At 33.0% G+C, this 20,824-nt stretch overlaps 1 protein-coding gene across 1 annotated transcript; it reads right to left on the bottom strand.

Annotated features, from left to right (window-relative positions):
- Positions 1 to 1,476: 1,476 nt before the first annotated feature.
- LOC130630477 (1-phosphatidylinositol 4,5-bisphosphate phosphodiesterase delta-4-like) lies at positions 1,477 to 19,490 on the bottom strand. The gene is made up of 23 exons (XM_057443991.1): positions 19,032 to 19,490; positions 18,866 to 18,951; positions 17,881 to 18,033; positions 16,167 to 16,370; positions 15,617 to 15,783; positions 13,326 to 13,441; positions 13,175 to 13,244; positions 12,635 to 12,725; positions 11,234 to 11,339; positions 10,997 to 11,082; positions 10,103 to 10,223; positions 9,577 to 9,662; positions 8,765 to 8,847; positions 8,189 to 8,299; positions 7,037 to 7,138; positions 6,852 to 6,939; positions 5,696 to 5,878; positions 4,919 to 5,026; positions 4,336 to 4,406; positions 4,062 to 4,109; positions 3,724 to 3,811; positions 2,955 to 3,101; positions 1,477 to 2,834 (listed from the first exon to the last, which is right to left on the bottom strand). The coding sequence occupies exons 2-23, from the start codon at positions 18,933 to 18,935 to the stop codon at positions 2,752 to 2,754; spliced, it is 2,382 nt and encodes a 793-aa protein (XP_057299974.1). The 5' UTR covers positions 18,936 to 18,951; positions 19,032 to 19,490; the 3' UTR covers positions 1,477 to 2,751.
- Positions 19,491 to 20,824: the final 1,334 nt, after the last annotated feature.

Genomic DNA, 20,824 nt, shown 5'->3' with positions numbered 1-20,824 from the left:
GATAAACCCAAAGGACCGGCTGTTGAGAGAAATTATTGTCCGGTCTCTTCATCATTAACGATTTCATCACGGACGAGAACCTGGATAAGCTAAGCCATGGTGTACATGCCTTGAACTGATTTGAAGAAGAAGGGCATGTAGAGCGCTGTAGATGCCACTTCCGACTTATCGACCTTACTAGAGATGACTTGTACGATCTGGGTGTTCCTGCGCTCGAAGACTAGATCCTGTTGAATGTGCATTCGTTTAAGTTTGTGGTCTTCGCAGACTACAAATTCCTCTTACTAGTCTTTTGCCTGCTCTGAAGGTGCTTCTGATACAAAGCTACGCTCTAGACCTCCCTTAAGGTAGTATAGCAATAATTATACGATTAAGTCTATACGGTTTCTCACTTCACGTCTTTTTTGAACCTCATGCTCCCAGGTTACAACAGGTAGAGACCATCTTCTGGTAAGGGTTGTTCATCTGGATACACTTCACTCTTCGCAATGCTTCGTGACGATCATCTTAAGCTTAGTGGTTACCCTCATTTCAAGATACCCAAGTCTAACGAAATGCGTCAATTTGACTTGTTTTATATGCCAGGGATAGTACATGGCTGAAATATGTATACTCTACGGTGAAGAGTCTGAAAGCCACGTAAAGTTATTTCACCATGTAGTACTATAGAGGTATTTAAAGGTGTAACACAGATAATTCAATTGATACAATTTCACTACAGATTAGACAGCATGTGGAGCATCCCGCTCTACCCTCAAATGGATTATCTATGACAGATCAGATCATAGATGTGGACTTTCATAAGCTAATACTGATTTGACGCTTATCATCCATTATGGATCAGTTCATAGAAGGCAATCATTTCCCCTCAAAACGAGAACGATTTAAATTAGTTTCGCAAACTATGTATATTATCGAATTAAAAAACCAAAAAAAAAACGGAAGTGAGAAAAATACTATTTAAATATATTCTATTGTACGCACTTTTTATTACAAGTAATCGTATAAAACTTACAAAAAATATGAAAAAAATTATTGATGCTTAGAATTTTAAAAAAAATTTCTTTTTTAAAACAGTATAAACGATATAGCAGATATTACTATTTTTATGATGAAAAAATTCACAATAAGAAAAACTTAAACTGTATATCTTTGTTAGAAATTATTTTAGAGGCACTAATACGTAGTAATTCTCAATGAAACACAGATGTTCATACAACTGAATCATATTTATGATAAAAAAGTACGTTTTATTTCGAAGAGTTAGTGCCATATGTTTTCAAATATTTCCATCCCGTAACGTATCGGAATTAATTCGCGGATTTGGCGATTTTTTCGAATATTAGTTCCCGCAATAATTATTGAAGAGCTCGCTATTCGCAAAATTCGCATAAAATTAATTTCCTCAAGAATTCGGAGTTTTTTTGCTTTTCGAAAATGGTTTACGTAGAAGTACATATATAATATACATGTGAATTTTAACTTCAGCAGTATTTATTTTTTCTTACAAAAAAGTTCCTTTCAAATGATAAAAATTAAGAAACGAAATTACATTAAATACTCTTTTCGCCAAACTAATCTCGCAAACTATAACGACTTGCCAGCTACGCGAAAAATAGTAATTGTCCGGTCTCTTCATCATTAACGATTTCATCACGGACGAGAACCTGGATAAGCTAAGCCATGGTGTACATGCCTTGAACTGATTTGAAGAAGAAGGGCATGTAGAGCGCTGTAGATGCCACTTCCGACTTATCGACCTTACTAGAGATGACTTGTACGATCTGGGTGTTCCTGCGCTCGAAGACTAGATCCTGTTGAATGTGCATTCGTTTAAGTTTGTGGTCTTCGCAGACTACAAATTCCTCTTACTAGTCTTTTGCCTGCTCTGAAGGTGCTTCTGATACAAAGCTACGCTCTAGACCTCCCTTAAGGTAGTATAGCAATAATTATACGATTAAGTCTATACGGTTTCTCACTTCACGTCTTTTTTGAACCTCATGCTCCCAGGTTACAACAGGTAGAGACCATCTTCTGGTAAGGGTTGTTCATCTGGATACACTTCACTCTTCGCAATGCTTCGTGACGATCATCTTAAGCTTAGTGGTTACCCTCATTTCAAGATACCCAAGTCTAACGAAATGCGTCAATTTGACTTGTTTTATATGCCAGGGATAGTACATGGCTGAAATATGTATACTCTACGGTGAAGAGTCTGAAAGCCACGTAAAGTTATTTCACCATGTAGTACTATAGAGGTATTTAAAGGTGTAACACAGATAATTCAGTTATAAAATTATAAATATGTATAAAAGAACATTGACACAATAACACATGCAAAATGTGACGTTACAATACGACAAAATGCCACGGCGACGTTACAAGAAAGCAACCGTGACGTTACGACACGACATGCGCCAGTATGATAAGACAAATGTGACGTTATAAAACAACATCTTTGACGTTAAGACATGACAAATGCGACGTCACAGTACGACAAATATGACGTTTTAAACAATTTCCACCTCCAATTCTTAGATGTAGATATAAAAAAAATACCGTACTTATAAAACACATTATAGACAATAAAACTTCTATATATATACCTATAAAATCTATCAACATAAAAATAATATAAAAAAAAAACAGTGAAAATAACCGGAAGCCCAAAAACCGATTCACAGTTTTATTAGGCTTTCTATTATTTGGAGCCTGAGATCGAAGTTGTTTTGACAAAAAGTACTTCATTCATCAATTGATTTTAGTGTGCACAAAAAGTGTAGCGTGTGAGACTTCTTCACCAGTGCTCTTTAATAATTTTAGACGGCGATAACCTAAACCGAATACATAAACATTAACAACGAAGACAACAACAACTCATTCATGGTCATATTTACCTATACAAATAATGCCACCAAGTATTAACCCTGGTTGAACACACAATGAACACTTACCTGGTTTTAGACTTGAAAAAGGGATTGTGTATTGCGCCACAAGATCGTCCTTTCCCAAAACACTGTCCAACACAGCAAATCGGAGTAAAGCCAGCTCGGGTGCGTTCAAAACAAACTCAAACGTCTCATTCCATATCGGATTAAAACCTAGAAAAATGACGAAGTCGTTACACTCGAGTCTTCAATAGCGCCCACCCGCCCAAACTATTAATTTGTGGAAATACGTCCTGTTCATACACCCGTACTATAAATATGTGAAGTTTTTGCCGCCCAGGATAGTCTCAGATTTTAAAAAATTGTTTACGTATTATCAATTTTGTTTTTCTGACAGCAGAAATATCTGACGTCAGAAATATCAAATTGATGTAATGAATGCTTACCATCTTTAGTCATTTTAAAGATTTTTGATATTTCGAGTAAACTACTATCAAAAAGCAGAAAAAGTTCTTATATTTCGGAGAGTGTTAACCCCTTTCCCCCGATTATTAGAGACCCGAGAGTAAATTACTTTAAGGTTATCCAGCTATCCGAAATTAAATCCGATTAAGGAGGGTTACCTACTAAGTTTAAATAAAAACCATGATGGATTCAATTTAATGTAACAAAACACAAAATAGGCATCGTTTCCTGTCTATCAGTCGGAAAAATTTCGAGATTTGATCAACTGAAGTGTTTCAAGAAACACAAAACTTCATTTTTAATCCACTGGCCACAGCTTCCAAAATTTAGTTGCAACAGTATGGGACTTTACTCAAAAACAAAATCCTACCGTTGTTTTGAATTGTTTTGGTTTTGAATTTCTCTTTTGTGTCTTGTTTTACACCGTACACACTAACTGCTACATACGGATCCACAATCTAAATTTATTACATCTTTCTCACTAACATAATGAAATATCGAATAACGAAACAAACAAACAAAAATATAAATATTAAAAGAAATAAAAAATCCAGGAAACAAACGACTATACAGACAAAAAGAAAAAATAAATAAACAAATAATCTAACAAATAAAAAGTAAACAAAAAAAGAAGAACACAAACAAACAAACAAACAAACCGACAAATAAACAAACAAAGGAACGAACGAACAAAGCAAACAAACTTACATTAGTAGCTTTGGAATTTTGTTTTGGTAACAACTGGCCACTAATAACCTGCAGTGAAAAAGTCAGTTTAGTGCTCCACATTGACACAGAAAATGAAAATCATTTTTATAAAGTGAAGTAAAATCGGAAGCTTTAAGGTCCTTGCGAATAGAGATCGATTTGTCAAGAAGCTTTTATGCTCTAGCAATATAAGCTTTCCAATATAATGTGAAGCAAGTCGAAATACATAACACAAAAATTACGGTTAACGAGTTAAATTACAGAGAGGACATACCGTCAAGGTAACGTTTTTGCTTGCAATGTTTTCGTAGTTTCCAATTTGTTCGGCATCGAAAGACGTGCCTTCTAAACCAGAAAAACGTAAAAAAAATCAACAGACATGGTCAAACACACTACGCGATTTACAAAATCAAAACAGTATCTTTCAGAAGGTTATACATTTACCTCTACGACGAAATTTGCATATAAACATTTTTGAAAAACTCAACAGAAAAAAATTTTCGCGAGAAATGATTTTGCGGTTGATCATTTTATTGTGTTTTTGCGAGAATTTCGCGATACAAACCAAAAAATAATGTGTGTCCCTTATTCATCAAATTCTCCAAAAAAAATTTAATCCATTAAAATTTGCGAAAATTAACTGTCGCGAAAAGTCTATTCAAGAAATTTTACGGTAAAACATTTCTCGGTCAAAATTTCAAAGACTATCTGCGAGTTCAAACTTCCGCGCTCATCGCAAAAAGAGCGTGAAATCGCGCAAGTTCTTTTTTTTGCGAACTTCTTTGAAACTAGTGTATTTACAGAAATATAATATAAGAATAAGAAAGAAATATAACATTTCGAAACAACATACTAACCTTCTCTCAAGAAAGCAGGTTTTAACACAAAACCACAATTATTGTTCAGTTGAAACAAACCACGCAACAAATCCATCATGACGCCGTTTGTTTGAAAGTTCAGCGCAACTAAACAGATAAAAAATACTCTGTGATAAATCGTTGAAATTTACATTTTTCAAAACCCAAAACTATTTGAGGAAATTTAATATCCAATCATTTTATCGCGTTTTGTAGCTTTAAGGCTTATCGAAATAAATAAAGATTCTGATTGGGTGCGAGACATACTGCTCTTCCAAATATGGAAATCGATTCTACTTTAGAATGGCGAAAACTTCCGTAAGCCACTCAAAATGCTCAAAATCAATGGGGTCGGAATATTTCGCCTATCTAAGTGTTGGTACATAACTGAAAATTTTGAAGTCTGTCACGGTGCTAGATTTACACCATTTGAACTCAATATACAGCAGATTTAAGATCTTAGTTATTTAAATTTCAAGTTACATTCAAACTACTAAGCCGTGATAATTGTTGCTGGCGTCAGCATGACTCTTTTTCCAATATTTCGGTACTTCGCGGGATCTTACATGGATTATGCCGTAATTCTGGAATGTTAGAAAATGAACTAAACTATGCTTAGGAAACTGACGTAAACACAAAAGTTGAAATTTTTGCAGCTGCGGAGGATTGGCGATTTGAAAAACTGCCGTTGTACCAATTTATTTGTTACTACTTGTAGCTATTTTCGCGGGAGCTGTATTTAACGCTTAGCTAGACAAAACAAAAGTTTTAACATACCTATTTGGCATCCAACCACCCATCCAGTGACTGGATTGTAGTTACTAGAGTCCACTCTCTTACCGCTTGGATATGTACGAGTGAGAAATTTTTTGTTGTAGTCACAGAACGCAACTGGAGATGATTTTGCAAGACTGGTGAACTTTGATTCACCCAACGACGACATTTTGAAGCAAGCTTGTTCTACAATGAAGAAGAGGTCGTATGTTACCTTAAGGAGAGAAATTTTTGCATCCTTTTTCCCAATTTTTTTTTATTTGGCCCTGAAAGAATATATATACATTATATATTTAAGACAAGAGGGTACATATTTTTTGAGAGCAAAAAGTTACTATTTTTCAATTTCTTTTCTAAGGAGAGCAACAACTTATTCTAAACCGTGAATCTTAAACCTGGTTAGTCTAACTAAAAAAAATACAAAACGCTAAACAAAACAATAGGGATATCATCACTAAGGATATCAACACTAGGGATATCATCACTAGGGATATCACCACTAGGGATATCATCACTAGGGATATCAACACTAGGGATATCATCACTAGGGATATCAACACTAGGGATATCAACACTAGGGATATCATCACTAGGGATATCAACACTAGGGATATCAACACTAGGGATATCATCACTAGGGATATCATCACTAGGGATATCATCACTAGGGATATCAACACTAGGGATATCAACACTAGGGATATCAACACTAGGGATATCAACACTAGGGATATCAACACTAGGGATATCAACACTAGGGATATCATCACTAGGGATATCAACACTAGGGATATCATCACTAGGGATATCAACACTAGGGATATCATCACTAGGGATATCAACACTAGGGATATCATCACTAGGGATATCATCACTAGGGATATCAACACTAGGGATATCATCACTAGGGATATCAACACTAGGGATATCAACACTAGGGATATCATCACTAGGGATATCATTATCTTAACAAAAAAATGAACGTACAAAAAATTGAATGCTATGTTAAACAACTTCTTAGCAAGTTTGAGACTGAAATTATTTTGTCTCGTGGAACTGAGACTAAAATAAAAAGGGGTTGCTTATATAAAAAGAAAAATGTTAGAAAAATGTTGACTCAGCCTTTCAACAATAATGTATAAATGTTCGGGTCACTTACTTTTTAAGGCTTCTTGTAATCCTGGGAAATGCACAGACTGGACATAATTAACTAACAACGAAAGCTCTGTTGCTAGTTTGCTTGTTTTCTAAACAAAAACAAAACATACCAACATAACAAACACATACAGAACAACATTCCACTTATGCTCCGATGAAAAAAATGAAGCAATCACAAATGTCAACCTTTGGCTTGCTGTCTTTTCCTTTCTCTTTTGAGAGCTCATCCAATTTGAAATCACCTCCAGCCAAGTCAAATTTTTCAACAAGTTCTTCATCAGTAAGAATCTGTTAAAACACACAGTTAATAGTTAGCTATACTGTCATTAGTTTCTCAATTTTTAACTAAAATACGTTACGCATCTGTTCGGGCTCAATGCGGGTGATTAAAAGCTGAAATATGAAACTATATGTTTCCCACTATGTAGCATATATTTCAGCTGCCTATCGTTGTACCCTTTTTATTATTACTACTACAAGGATCAACAATACTGTAGTGTCTATTTCTATCAATCCATTTTATTGAAAAGAAAGTTAAATCACAATAATAAAAGAAAACTTCAAAAGTTTTAAACAGCCATTATTTAGAACCTAAATAAAATGCTCAACACAGTCTCGATCTCTAATTTGTTCATACCAGTCAGTGACCCGTAAAAATTTCATGGGTTCGCCCGTCTTTTATTTATCATATTCCGTGTTTCCGTAACACCACTGTTTTTCTCGCGCACTAACAGAAAGACGGAATACGGCTATTATTAAAGAGAAACAGCAAATTTGATATATAATTTTAGTCCATTTCTGAGAGTTTAAACTGTCCCACTTGCGCTTATCAACCTTTAAGATCGATTTCGTGATTCCGTCACGGAACATTTATATCACACCTGATTGCAAGCTGACATAAGTGTTAAGGAGTATTCAATAAACCGGAATAGTTTTTAATCGGATTTAAAACGATTTTTACAGATCTCCGTCGGGAATGGATGTTTAGCAGTTCTGCAGGCACTATGTATGTGCACACCACAATAAACGCCTGTGTATTTACTAAATTTCACAAATTTTTGGAGTATTGATTTACTTAGAGGTTTATTTAAAATGCAACTTATTTGTATTAAGGGCTTATTTATGATGGAAGCCTATAAATTTAAAACAAGTTTAAAAAAAAACGTAACACGAGGGGGCGGGGTGGGCTTTATTACAAATTTTAATCAACATGAGGGGCGTTTAAACAACAGGGGTGCCAAAAAATAGGAAAGGGGGTTTTAATTACAACTTTACCCTAAGTTGTTTGCACAACACACAGCCGTACAGTGAGTATACCTACAATGCAATGTAACTTACCTCGTGCAAAGCATCCTCTGCTTCGTTTTCTTCTTCAACATATCCGAAACATTGATTAGCCGCACCATCCACAACATCAGCACACTCCACTTCGGATGAAAGTTTCTTACCCTAAGAATCAATACATCTCATGTTAAGCGAGTTCAGTTCATGTATCTCATGTTAAGCGAGTTCAGTTCATGTATCTCATGTTAAGCGAGTTAAGTTAATATATCTCATGTTAAGCGAGTTAAATTGATGTTTTGAAAACTTAAGCCTTAGTAGTTTCAGTTAAACATATTTGACGTAATTCTTTAAACATATTTAAAGGTTTTATGTCAATTTTTTAGAGAAAACACTAAACGCAAAAAAACCATTTCATATTTTGAAGATTCAGTTAAAAATCTGGGAGATTTTAGGAGGAATAAATATTTTGAGTTCAAAGTTTAAGTTATTAAGGAGATATTAGGAGGTGTGGCCAGCTTTCTAGACTCAGGATAATAGTTTTTTTTCGGATCTTCAATAAAAAATTGAATATGCAGCCAATATTTTTTCTCTTTCGTTTGCTGTATACAATTTCAGTTAAATAATCGTTACCTTAATTAAGATCTTTCCCTTCAAATCTTCAGGTGAAGGTAAATACTGCAGATCATCTTCAACTTCATTTAACGACAATTTATCTATGTTACCAAAAAGAGAATAACACTAGCTGAAATAAACTTTATGGCCAGACATGTTTCTGTGGCAATACGTCCAGAATACCCGTTATGGGTAGACATTAAGATGCACTGAAACCGTAGAAAAAAATAAAAGAACAGTAAAAAAAAGGATAAAAGTCAGCCAAAGAGCAGTTCTCACATAAGAATGCAGTTAAAAAAAGGTGAAATAGTACAAAAACGAAACGGGTCAGAATTGCACAAGAATAATACTTTAATTTGATTGGCTATTCTGTCAATTATTCTTTTGTTTTATAATTTTTTTCTATTTCTGTCCAGAAGAAAAGTTGTTAAGATTTCAAATTTTAGTCCGGATGGGAATTAAAAACATTTTTATCAACCAATCAGGTTCCAGAAATCATACTTTCCTGATCCAATCTGATTTGAGCCTTTCCATTTGTAGATGAAAATCCAGCTTAAGGAGTAATACACATTCCAGGCAAACAGGGTAAAAAAACTGAGAACAATGGACTTTATTGGTTACAGCTTCAAAAAGTCACATAATTTGCAATGTTAGTAACATGTCAAGCATGACAATGATGTTCAATAACTGACTTATTGAGAAAAAGATGTTAAAATATTAAAACCTGTAAAATAACCACTTTCCCAAATTAACAAAATTAAAAAGTGATGCAACTGTAAATATTTCAAGAGATAGTCGCATCTTAATAAGAAAGGAAGTTTTTTTCTAACCTCCAAGAATGGATTTAAGATATTCAGCCATCACTGTTTGCTGCTGGCAACTGCAGTGATTCTCAATTGAAATGATAACAGGATAACTAAAACGATATAAAAGAAAAGCAGGAATTATATATATTAGAAAAAAAACCCAGCAATTATTGGTGAAGAATATAATAAATTCAGTTATAGCTGTATATAAACGTAAAAAGGCCCGAAGCAGAAATGTATTCAGAAATTTAATAAGCTCTGTGTGATGATAGATAAATGGAATGCATGTCCATAAATGAAGGCTGTACGTGCATGAATGAAGGCAAAACAAAGAACTTATAGCTTATAAACCTCTCTAAAAATCTCAATTGCATATAAACAACATTCGTATCCCAACTCTTGTATTTCTAAGAAATCAAAATTCAATCTGAGCATCTGATTTCGTTTTACTATGCAGGTAAATACTTTTGAAATTCATACATTACATTCATTATATCAACGTTTGGGCAGTTTCAAATTATCAGCAAGAAAGTATACATATTCAACTAACTCGGATACACAGAACGCATAATCATTTACAGCTTCTATGACGTCTTTAAATAATATTTTTGAAGTTAACGTGTGACCATGATAAATTATAGGTTCCATGTTATCACCATCCCAACAATCCACTAAAAAAATGCAAATAAATAAAAGAGAATAAACGATTGACGAATACAGTAGTAAGACAATCAAAAGTTGATTTTTTTAGACTTTATAAAAATAATGCAAAGCACTAGTATAGAATTAAAGATAATAAGCATTACTCAGAGGAAAGAATTTACAGAAATTCGCGTATGGTATATATTTCCAATTGCTATTGTATACATCTTTAGCATGTAGCGATTTACTCTGCAGAAGAGTCAAAATAATTTCAGCATTACAACGATCCTGAAGACTATTATTATTGTAAGGTTGTGGAAAGATAAATAAGAATTCGCCCACCTTACATAATTGCATCCTTATTCCCATGTTTTAGAAAAAAGCTACAGCACAACGATCTTGAGCAGACAGACAAAATACAGCTCTTATTGTACACTATTTGTCGGCCTGTGAAAAATCCACAGAAATTTGCACGTTGCAGCAAAGTAATAAAAATATATCACATTTGTTTTTTTTGAAAATTTTGTGCGTGGTTTAACATGACCCTTGTTTGGTCGACAGGGAGATAATGGTATAGAGATAAACCTGTAGAAAAATCAACAAGTTTGCATGCTGCATATATTCTGTTTATCGTCCTTTTGACTGTAGTAACTATTTTGAGCATTGGTATTTTTGTCATCTCACTAAATCAGTCCACATAATAAAGCGAATACTGACATGACAAAGAATTTGGACTAGCATATCAAACAAAGTGCATGTGAAATTTATAAACATTTGAAGATTTCTACATAAACTCACATACACTCAACACATTTGCAGCCTTGTTTGAAAGCATTGATATAAGCTTGTACACTTGACTGTCCCCGCAGCTGGCCTTCCAGCAGATATCTAAAGGTTTGAAACATAAGGAAACAATTCTTAAATAAATGAATGAATGAATGAATGAATGAATGAATGAATAAATAAATAAATAAATAAATAAATAAATAAATAAATAAATAAATAAATAAATAAATAACAGTTTCTAGAAATAACTTACGTGTTATGAGATGAACTAATAAAGTAATGAGCTAATGGCTGTGTCATATCTTGGTTTAAATCGTTAAAAATGTCATTTTTCTCAGACAGTAAATACCATGTTAGACCTGAAACAAAAATTTAAGTAAAGTAATGATAAGAAAACATCTTGAGGCGGTGAAAATTTAGACAACAGTGAAAACAAACTTTATCTGCCATTACTAAAGCTTTTAATATGCTTATACAGAGATGTGAAATTTTAACTTCAGAGTTCTAAGGGACTACCTTTGCCTAACTAATGATATACTGCATAAGCATGCAGGGCCTCCAATATGTTATCCTAGACAAGTACAATCTTAATTCATAAAATCCTTATGTGATTTAGATGCGCGAGGGTGAAGGAAGGTGACCTTGTACCTCGAAATTAAAAGTCTAATTTATAAAACCTTTATCTATCATGGATAAGACGAGTTTGTGCAAATCTTATCCATGATAAAAATAAACTTATGTAGCAAGCACAAAAAACCTTGCATGTATAAAATCTTAATTCATGAAAGCCTGAGGAAAAACAGCCTAATAATAACAAGCGAAACTACCTGGATTTAAAACATCAGAAAAAACTAATAATCCAATCATCAGAAAAGTTTGAAAAACCGTATTTTTGAACCGTTTTGACTCATTTTTCACACAAATCTGACATAATTGGGCTGGAATAAAATTGACTTTGTCACATATGAGGGTCAATTGTTCTCCATCTTGGTGCAAAATATCAGAAAAAACAAATGATCCAATTCCGAAAAATGTTGTAAAAAATGTATTTTTTGGACCATTTTGGCTCATTTTGCGCATAAATATGCCATTTTTCTAAAATAACTAACGTCTTCACATTTGAGGATCTATTGTTTCTTTGTACAATAGACTAAAAAAACATCAAATATTCAATCCTGAGAAAACGGTATTATTTTGCGCATAAATCTGCCATTTTTGTGCAAATAGGATTTTTTTTCAAAAAATGATTCATCAAATCCGAGGGTCTATTGTTCTCCATCTTTGTGCAAAAAATCAAAAAAAAATTATTGATCCAATTATAAGAAAAGCTGGTAACAAAAGGAAGGACACAGGTCATTATATAGGACCTCACCTGTACAAGGTAGGTCCAAAAAAGCATGACATGGCCTAACTTAAATAATTTGACAGACTATGGTATAATAAATTTTTTAAAAAAATTGGAAATCACTTAAATAGCTTATATGCTCACTGAAGATATCTAAATATATATGTACACGTAATTTATTGTATTTATCAAAAGCAGTAATTGTTTGATCTAACAACAAATGGAAAGCAAGTTTATTTAAAACAGTCATTACATTTGTTGTGTTTTCAACATGTAATTGGTGAAATATAGAAACCACAAAGATCGTACCTTGTAAACTCAAGAGAGAATTCTTTTTAAGTTCTTCTGAGGGTTCAAACTCTTTGATTATTCCTTCTACTGATTTCTCATCCATACTAACCTACAGTACCAAGTTTTCAACACATTTGAAGCAAACCATTCTCACATGGCAAAAACAAACATATAATAATTCAGGACAACAAATTTGTTGCACGTCGAGTTATGTAATTCCTGACCAGGTTAAATTTTTATATTTTCCCTTGTCAATTTGTCAAATTTCTTAAATTTCCATATACAGTGCATATTACCTGTTCTGTTTAAAATGATCCAGTAACTTTTGTTTTTAATATTTATTTGAGGAAATACAGTATGGTCAAACATATCAAAAAACCTTGTTGTAAAAAGACCTGATATGTATTTAAAAAGTGAGATATATGCTAATGTTCCCCCATCTGAAAACATTAAACCTTTTACATATACAAGTGGCACAAAACCTCAATGTGATCTCTTATTCTTACTTAAGCATGATAGAATTAAACTTTATAAAGAGACAAAAATAGTCGTATTTACCAGCTGTTCGTCTTCTAAAAATAACATTAATTCTGCAGGTGTCCATTCTGATTTGTTTTCATCACGATACCTTAAAAAGTGTTTTTATACACATTACAGGAAACATGCATAGGAATATAAAAGTGTGTATACAAAAGATATTTGTTTGTACTTGTTGTATATAACTTCCATTTCATGCCGAGTGTTAAACTTTTTGAAGAAATTTGCAAATTCGGCTCTTGTTAGTTTTCCATCTTTGAATCCCATTTGACCATCAATATTAGCTTCCTATATATTATAAATAAAAAAATTGGATATAGCTACTTAACAACCTTCTAAGGAATAAAATGCATCATATTATAGTTTTCCATTATTTTTAGGACTAAAAAAACATTTTTTTTTGGTGGTCTATTATACGTTGTTTTTTGTTGTGTAGATAGGCCTCAGGTGTTTAAGGTGTACATACATGTGTTTTATACAATTTTTTTTTTAATTTTAAAAATGTGTGAAAATAATAGTGTCATTTGTACACACAATGCAAAAAGGTATAAATCAAAACTCATTTATTTATTTAAAAACCTTTGGTTAGTAAAATGAATAATTTTTTTTAAATTTTACCACAGGCAAACCAAAATGTGCATTAAAAACATTTTAACCTCCTTTCTAAAATGATGTGAAATATTTCACTTAACCATAAGTATTAAACTGTTTTTAACAATGTCATAAGATCCCATTAAAACTTGTTCATTGTGCTTAAGGAAGTGAATTAACTAATTATAAGGAAAAATAATTATATCTTGCCTAGTCAAAATATATTAGGACCAGACAGATAATTCCGAAGTTTGTAGCCAAAAGTAATTATACAAACATCACTTTTGCATTAGATCCACAAATTTTGTCAAACTTTTACTTGTCAATATTTAGAGCTGACTTAGGATCTTAGGTTACTTGGCTAAATTTAAATTCTTGTGCCTTATTCCAGGCCTACAATTATTAGGACTGTTGTTCCTAAAGGTTTTTGTCATCATCATTCTCGGCTTAATGTCCGTTTTCCATGCTAGCATGGGTTGGACGGGGTATATTAATGACCCTCTTCCAATCTGATCTAGACTGTGTTAGATCTAAACTCAACCTGTATCAAGTCTGTCCTTATAACCTCCTGTCAAGTCTTCCTCGGTCTGCCTCTGGGCTTTGCCCCAGGAACTATCAAGTAACTTTCTTACCCAATTATCCTCCTCCATTCTTTCCAAGTGCCCCAGCCAATTCAATCTTCTTATCTGGATAACATCTTTAATTCTACGGAGACTTAACCTGCTTCTTAGCTCATCTGAACTCTTTTTGTCTCTCAGATTGGCGTTACACATCCACCTTACCATTCTCATATCATTCCTTTCTAAACGGTCAAGATCTTCCTGCTTCACTGCCCATGTCTCACTACCGTACAACATAACACTTCTTACACAGGCCTCATACAACCTACCTTTTACCTCAATTGACAGGACTCTGCTAGTCAACAAAGGAAGTAACTCTCTGAACTTTTTCCAAGCAGAACCTATCCTGCAAGTAACACTTCTTTCAACACCCCCTTCACTGCCCAACATATCACCTAAGTAACAGAAGTTCTCAACTATCTCTAACGAGCCACTGTTGTACATCATTACTGCTAAAATTTAAAGGGGCACTCCAGTGAAAAAAATATTTTATTGAAAATTGTTATTTTGATAAGACAATACATACAGTATATTAAAATTAACCTTTTACAGTCGGTAAAAACCTTCCGCGGCTGGAAACATCTTTAATTTCAAATAATTTTCAAGGTCGCGAAAAGTTGAGAGGATTAGGTCCTAATAAATGAGCATACGTCACATCGTACAGAAAGTCTGTAAGCTTGGTAGCTAGCCTTCTAAAAGTTTTGTTTACTTACTGTTTGAATTGTTTCTTGATAAGATGTCTTGTTATAATGACAAAGATTATAACTTACAAAGCTTAGAATCGGATAATTTCTTCATGAAAAAGACTTTACAAAGCTCCTGCCATATGACTTCGAACCTCTTGTGTCTCACGAAGGACAAATTAATAACAATGTAGAAAGTGATGAGGTGTCAGTTCAGCCACGTTCTTAGCAAAAGTTTTCCTTTTTTAAAAAATAAAAATACATTTAATCGCTTTTTTTTACATTCTTTTCTTTAAAAAACTTTCACTGGAGTTCCCCTTAAGTCCCACAATTTTTCTAATATGGTTCTTTGCTTCAAAATAAACAAAATAGACAAATATTTGATGTGAAGATAAAACCTTAGTTCCATTTTTTTAGTGTTTTTACATAATCTTCTTACAATCATCACCTCAGTGTTAAATTTAAATATGCAGCAGTAATTCATGTAACAAAATATTTCAGCAAAGTAGATGCATACATATTGTAGCAACGGAAAAAAACTTTATGCAAGGAAGTGGGAGACATCTCACCTGAAATTTCGTTTTAATATCTTCTGTATGGGAACTTATATTTAACAAACAAAGTAAATCTGACACTTCCTGCATTGTGAGTGCACCATTTTTGTCAACATCAACAGTATCAAAGGCTTCTTTTAACCATGCCTCCTGCAATGGGTCAGGTTTTTTTATCTCAGCTTCTAAAGCGTAATAAATTCACTCAGCTTGTGTTTAACGTACAACATTTTTTACAACCTATCTATTGTTTATGCACATACACTTAGATCATCGTTAAAAATGTGTTGTATCCTTCACGTGAAAACTAGTCGTAAGCATGAAAAAGCTTTTTACGATATCACAAAATTAAATTTGTTAGTGATGACAATTTTATAAAGAAATATAACCATGTTTAGGTTTCATATAAAATCTTTTTGAGTGTTTATATAGTAAATTTATTCAATTGGCCGGCAAAAACAAATATTTCAGTACGCCTTTTTAAATATTTTTTTGCTAGAGAAAACAAAATATTTCTTAAAGATGGATCCATATCCAGTTACACAGACAGATTTTTTATTCTACAAACCAGCGTTTGACATCAAACTGTTCAACCCTTGAACCCAAACAGCGGCAACATGGACAGAAAATGCTGCAAATACATTGGTTACTTCTTCACCCTCTGAATTTGTGTAAGTTGTCGCAAACTGAACTTTCTTAGGTATGTTACGCAGGACTTCATCAGTGTGCAAACTGTTGCCAAGTCTGATTTCTTTTAGTGACAAAATCGGGACTAAATAAGGAATTAGGATCTACATTAAAAGTGAATAGTATATAGCGAATAGTATTATAATGAATCATTTGAACGATATGTCAAATTCATTTGTCACTTTAGACATTGGTATACTTAATTTGACCATTACAAGATCGGGACTAAAAGGAATTAGGATATATATACATTGAAACAGAAATCAGAATCAAAACAAATAGTAATGAAGCATTTAAACATATATGGATTGGTAAACTTTTTCAAACAATGATCAAATCTAACTTGTTTGTATCATTGTTTTAGTAAGGGGGTCATTAGATTTGCAGGGGTTAAATACAGTTGTCATTGTGGACATTGGTACACTAAAATTAGGCATCCATATACACACAAAGTTTAATGAAAATAAAAACATAATATAATACATATTATAAAAAAATAAATTTGTGACATTTAAAACACATTCCAGGCCACTAAACACAGTAAAATATTATCCAATATTATCAATTGATTGCAATTACAATGGTATTGAGATAGATAACGGATGATAAGAAAACCAATAAATAACTCTTCCTACTTATATAAGTGCAATACTATATGCTAAGGATAAAAAAAAAACAGTCATGACTCTTAACATAAAAACGAATTCCTTGAATTTTCTCAGTTCAAATGAAATCCCATATTTTTTATGACTTGTATAATTTCCATGAATTATGGTGAACTTGATATTACAAGGTATCCACTCATTTTGCAACTAATTTTTCAATGATATTAGGAATAATTTAGTTGTTCCCTGTTTTCTTAGGCAATTCCTTTGATTAACAGATTTAGAAGATATTAGTAGATTTTAAATTAGTCAAAGCACAACTTTTTAATTGAACAAATTGAATTCATCAATTTTTTATAGTTAAGGCAGAATATAAGTATTTTGGACTTTATATTCCACAAAACAAAATTCATTATAAAAAATAGATGTTACCCAAAAATTTAGCAGATTTTTAGGAATTTTCACAAAAACTCAAGAAATTTTAAGATTTTTAGGATTATTGAGGATGATTTCATTTTTAAGGATTTCTTAGAAAGCAAGGTTTTCAGCAAATTTTTGTGCCACTTATTGAATTTTACCTCCCCTAAGAAAAAAAAACTTTATTATTATATAAATATAAATGATATTATACATACTGTATGTTCCTTCCTTATGTGAAAAAATACTTATATTATACTTTTGTTCTAATTTGCCACAGTTAATTATAGTTGCCATATGACATAATACACAAAGAAAATGTGATACTCCCTTTTAAATTAAAAAACATGAAATTTTTCACACTGTTTTTATGTTTTTGTTTCACAGTATAAAGTTTTACACAGGAAAGAAAGGGACAACACAAATATAGAATAACAGAAAACAGAAAGAATAACATATATATATATATAATTTAAGACAATTATTATAAAGCTATATATATTTGTTAAATTTTAACCACTAGAGCAGAACTTACCACTTATAGACAATGCACTAAATGACACTAAAACCTACTTTTAAAATCTCTCCCTTTAACAGATGGTTCGTATCTGAAACCAAGCTTATCCTCATCAAGAATCAGTGTCTTTTTCGATTTCTTTTGTCTTTCAGATGTTATGACACGACTTTTAATCACTCTTGAACCCTTCATCATATAATTGAGACATTCTAGAGAAGAAAATTTTTGCAACAAATAAAGTATGATGAAGATGATTAAATGTATTTTCGATATAACACAACACGAAATATCACATATCACTTGTTTTCATTATTTACTCTTTAGTGAATTCCTCCACTTTAGGCTCAAAAGGAGGGTGGCTCTAGAATGATTACTTTCTTTGAACAAAAATTAAACTTATTGCAATTTTCACAAGGCAAAAACTGCTTGAATGTTTGGGTCATATCATAGTATTAATGGACTGTTGCTAATGGACCACTTGTAAAAATTTGTAAAGATTTCAGTTAAGCAAATAAAAGAAAGAAAGTGAATTTTCAAATTTGAACGAAATGAAATTGAAACATGAATTAAAAATAAAATGAAACAAATAGGCTATCAGGGAGTTTTTGGTACGTGTTTGGCATGAAATTGTAAATTTCCAATTCTGTTTTTTTCTGGGCCTGCACAAAAAGTTCTGAGATATTTAAACCCACTAGACCAGCTAAAATGTACTCTAGCTAAGTTGTTATGAAGTTATATGGACAGAGTCAGAGACATAAATATATTACATAATAAATTACTTATGAAGCAACCAAGGTGGATCTTTTTTGTGCCTTACTGACTCTGCCCTTGACACATAAGTTGCAGTAGATACCTCTAGCTACAAGACAAATTCACCATCCTCTGCCTGGCATTACCTTTAGCTAGATTTTGACCATCTAAAGAGCTAGCTCACCAGCTTCATAAATTTGTAGCTAGCTAGCTAAAGCTGGATAATTCCCTAGATTTTTGAAATTTTGCAGAAAATTATTAGAAAATACAGCCTGTAAAATTAATACTAACCATTGTGAGTTAACTCAGTGGCAGAATTAGAATCCTCCTCGTTGGAAGATGTTGAATTCGACGCTCCCATCCTCTTCTTTCCTTTACTAAAAAAGGAACATAAAAATAATAAAATAACAGTCTAATACGTGCCTTGTGATTCTTTACATTAATTAGTACATTATACCATTAAAATATTTGTTGTGTTCGGTTGAATGGATTTTTGTTATGCTGATGTTATTGCAAGGAATGCACTTTCGATTAAATGTTGTGAAAAAGTAAACCATTTCGGTTTAGACCGGAAATGAGGTCAAGTAACAGCGGAGAAGAGATGTTCGGCTCGTTTTGTCCGCACTCAACCGCTTTGCTTATTTTACACCAAACGAAAAAAGGGAACCGAATCATTGCTTGACATAATGAATAACGCATTAGATCTTTTATGTGTTCATACTTAATGCATTCGAAAATTCTGCTTAAAGAGGGAAAAATCGTTGCAAGCAGCATTTAACGGACGTCAACCCCTGTGCGTGTATCAAGCTTCCGTCAAAATATTTGTTGGTACAGCAAGCAAGTGCATGGGCAAAATAATTGCGTTGTGTTTGTTAAGAAACTACTATAAATTTTTAAGATCTCCTTTATTCTCGTTTTTCTTTTTTCCAAATTTCCGTCCCGTTCAGTCAATGGTAAATAATGTTTTAACCCCCTGTCACTCTCCGCACAATAACTATCGAAATGTTGGCCAACAACATGTTGATAAAATATACTCCCGCCTCATTTTTCTTAAACTTTCCCGCTTTTTATAATAACCTAATCGCGCAACCTTATCTCCAGACTACCAGTGTTGTAGTCAAATTAAACGTTTGAAGCAAGCAGCAAGTTCGGGAACATATTTCTGATCACCGGGCCGGCCAAAGAATCGGAAAAAAATCCCGGCTTCCAATCGCTGGGTCAGCTAAAAACCCGAGAAGTTTGACAAATTTTTGTTGTTGCTGTTACGGTAACTTATTACCCAGTAATCTTCTCATTCCAAATCCCTGTTAAACTCTCGGTCACAGGGATTCTAACTTTTTGAGAGAAGACAGCCCAATGTTTTTCTTTTATATTATAAAGGCAAACATTTCTGGAAATAGAATACTTGCTCATACAAACTCCAAAACTTCGCCCTTTCTCCTATAAACAATATTGAATACTGTCATTTCAATTTCCGCGAAAAACAGCTCTACAAATTTTTCAAAATTTAAGTAACGGCCTATAATGACGTGGTTGAGTACCCTCGACCCAGGTTTTTTATCCTTCTTTATAAGAAAGATCTCTGATATCAAAAAGGCAAAAAAACTGGGAACGAGGGTGAGTGGTAGGGGACAGTAGAATCAAAGTGGTTACCATTTAGTGCTAGCAGAAGATCCTGCTTTAAAGTTCCTTTTCATTTGGCCGTATTTTCTGCCAAACAGCGAAAAATTTCACAAGTTTTTTGCTGGCGCGTGTGGACTTTAATTAAATTAGAGATTTTTCAACAACCTGTCTACTTCATCAACACTTTATCCAGACTTTTGAGAAAAAGCTTGATATAATCATGCACCACCTTTGCTTTTTGTTTAAGGTTCTGTTAACCTCGCAGCATTCTTCTGGAGTGGCTGCTATCAACTTTATCAACAAGGCAAAATGCCCTGGGAACGAGGTTACAGAAGTTGTACAGTGTTGCTAAGGCTTCGACTAGGCCTCCATGCATCCAATTATTTCTCTAACCCTATAGCTTCTGTTTCAAACGGAGGCTCGACAGTTGATATTATAGACATGTATGTTCAAATAGGAAAGAAAAAAAGCTGGTTCATAGAGAATTATTTCAGGAAACCCATCATGTCGGAATTATTGTTTGCTTTAAGTTTCTGCTTTGAAGAGATTGTTTTGTAACAGCGTGACCAGCAATCTGACTTAAGGAGATATTCCGCCTTGTTCTGTGCTCTCTTTAGGGAGATTTCA

Source organism: Hydractinia symbiolongicarpus, chromosome 2 (genome assembly GCF_029227915.1).
Source record: "Hydractinia symbiolongicarpus strain clone_291-10 chromosome 2, HSymV2.1, whole genome shotgun sequence".
NCBI lineage: Eukaryota > Metazoa > Cnidaria > Hydrozoa > Anthoathecata > Hydractiniidae > Hydractinia > Hydractinia symbiolongicarpus.
Note: the sequence above shows the minus strand (reverse complement) of the source record. Positions and strands in the feature narration are given on the sequence as shown.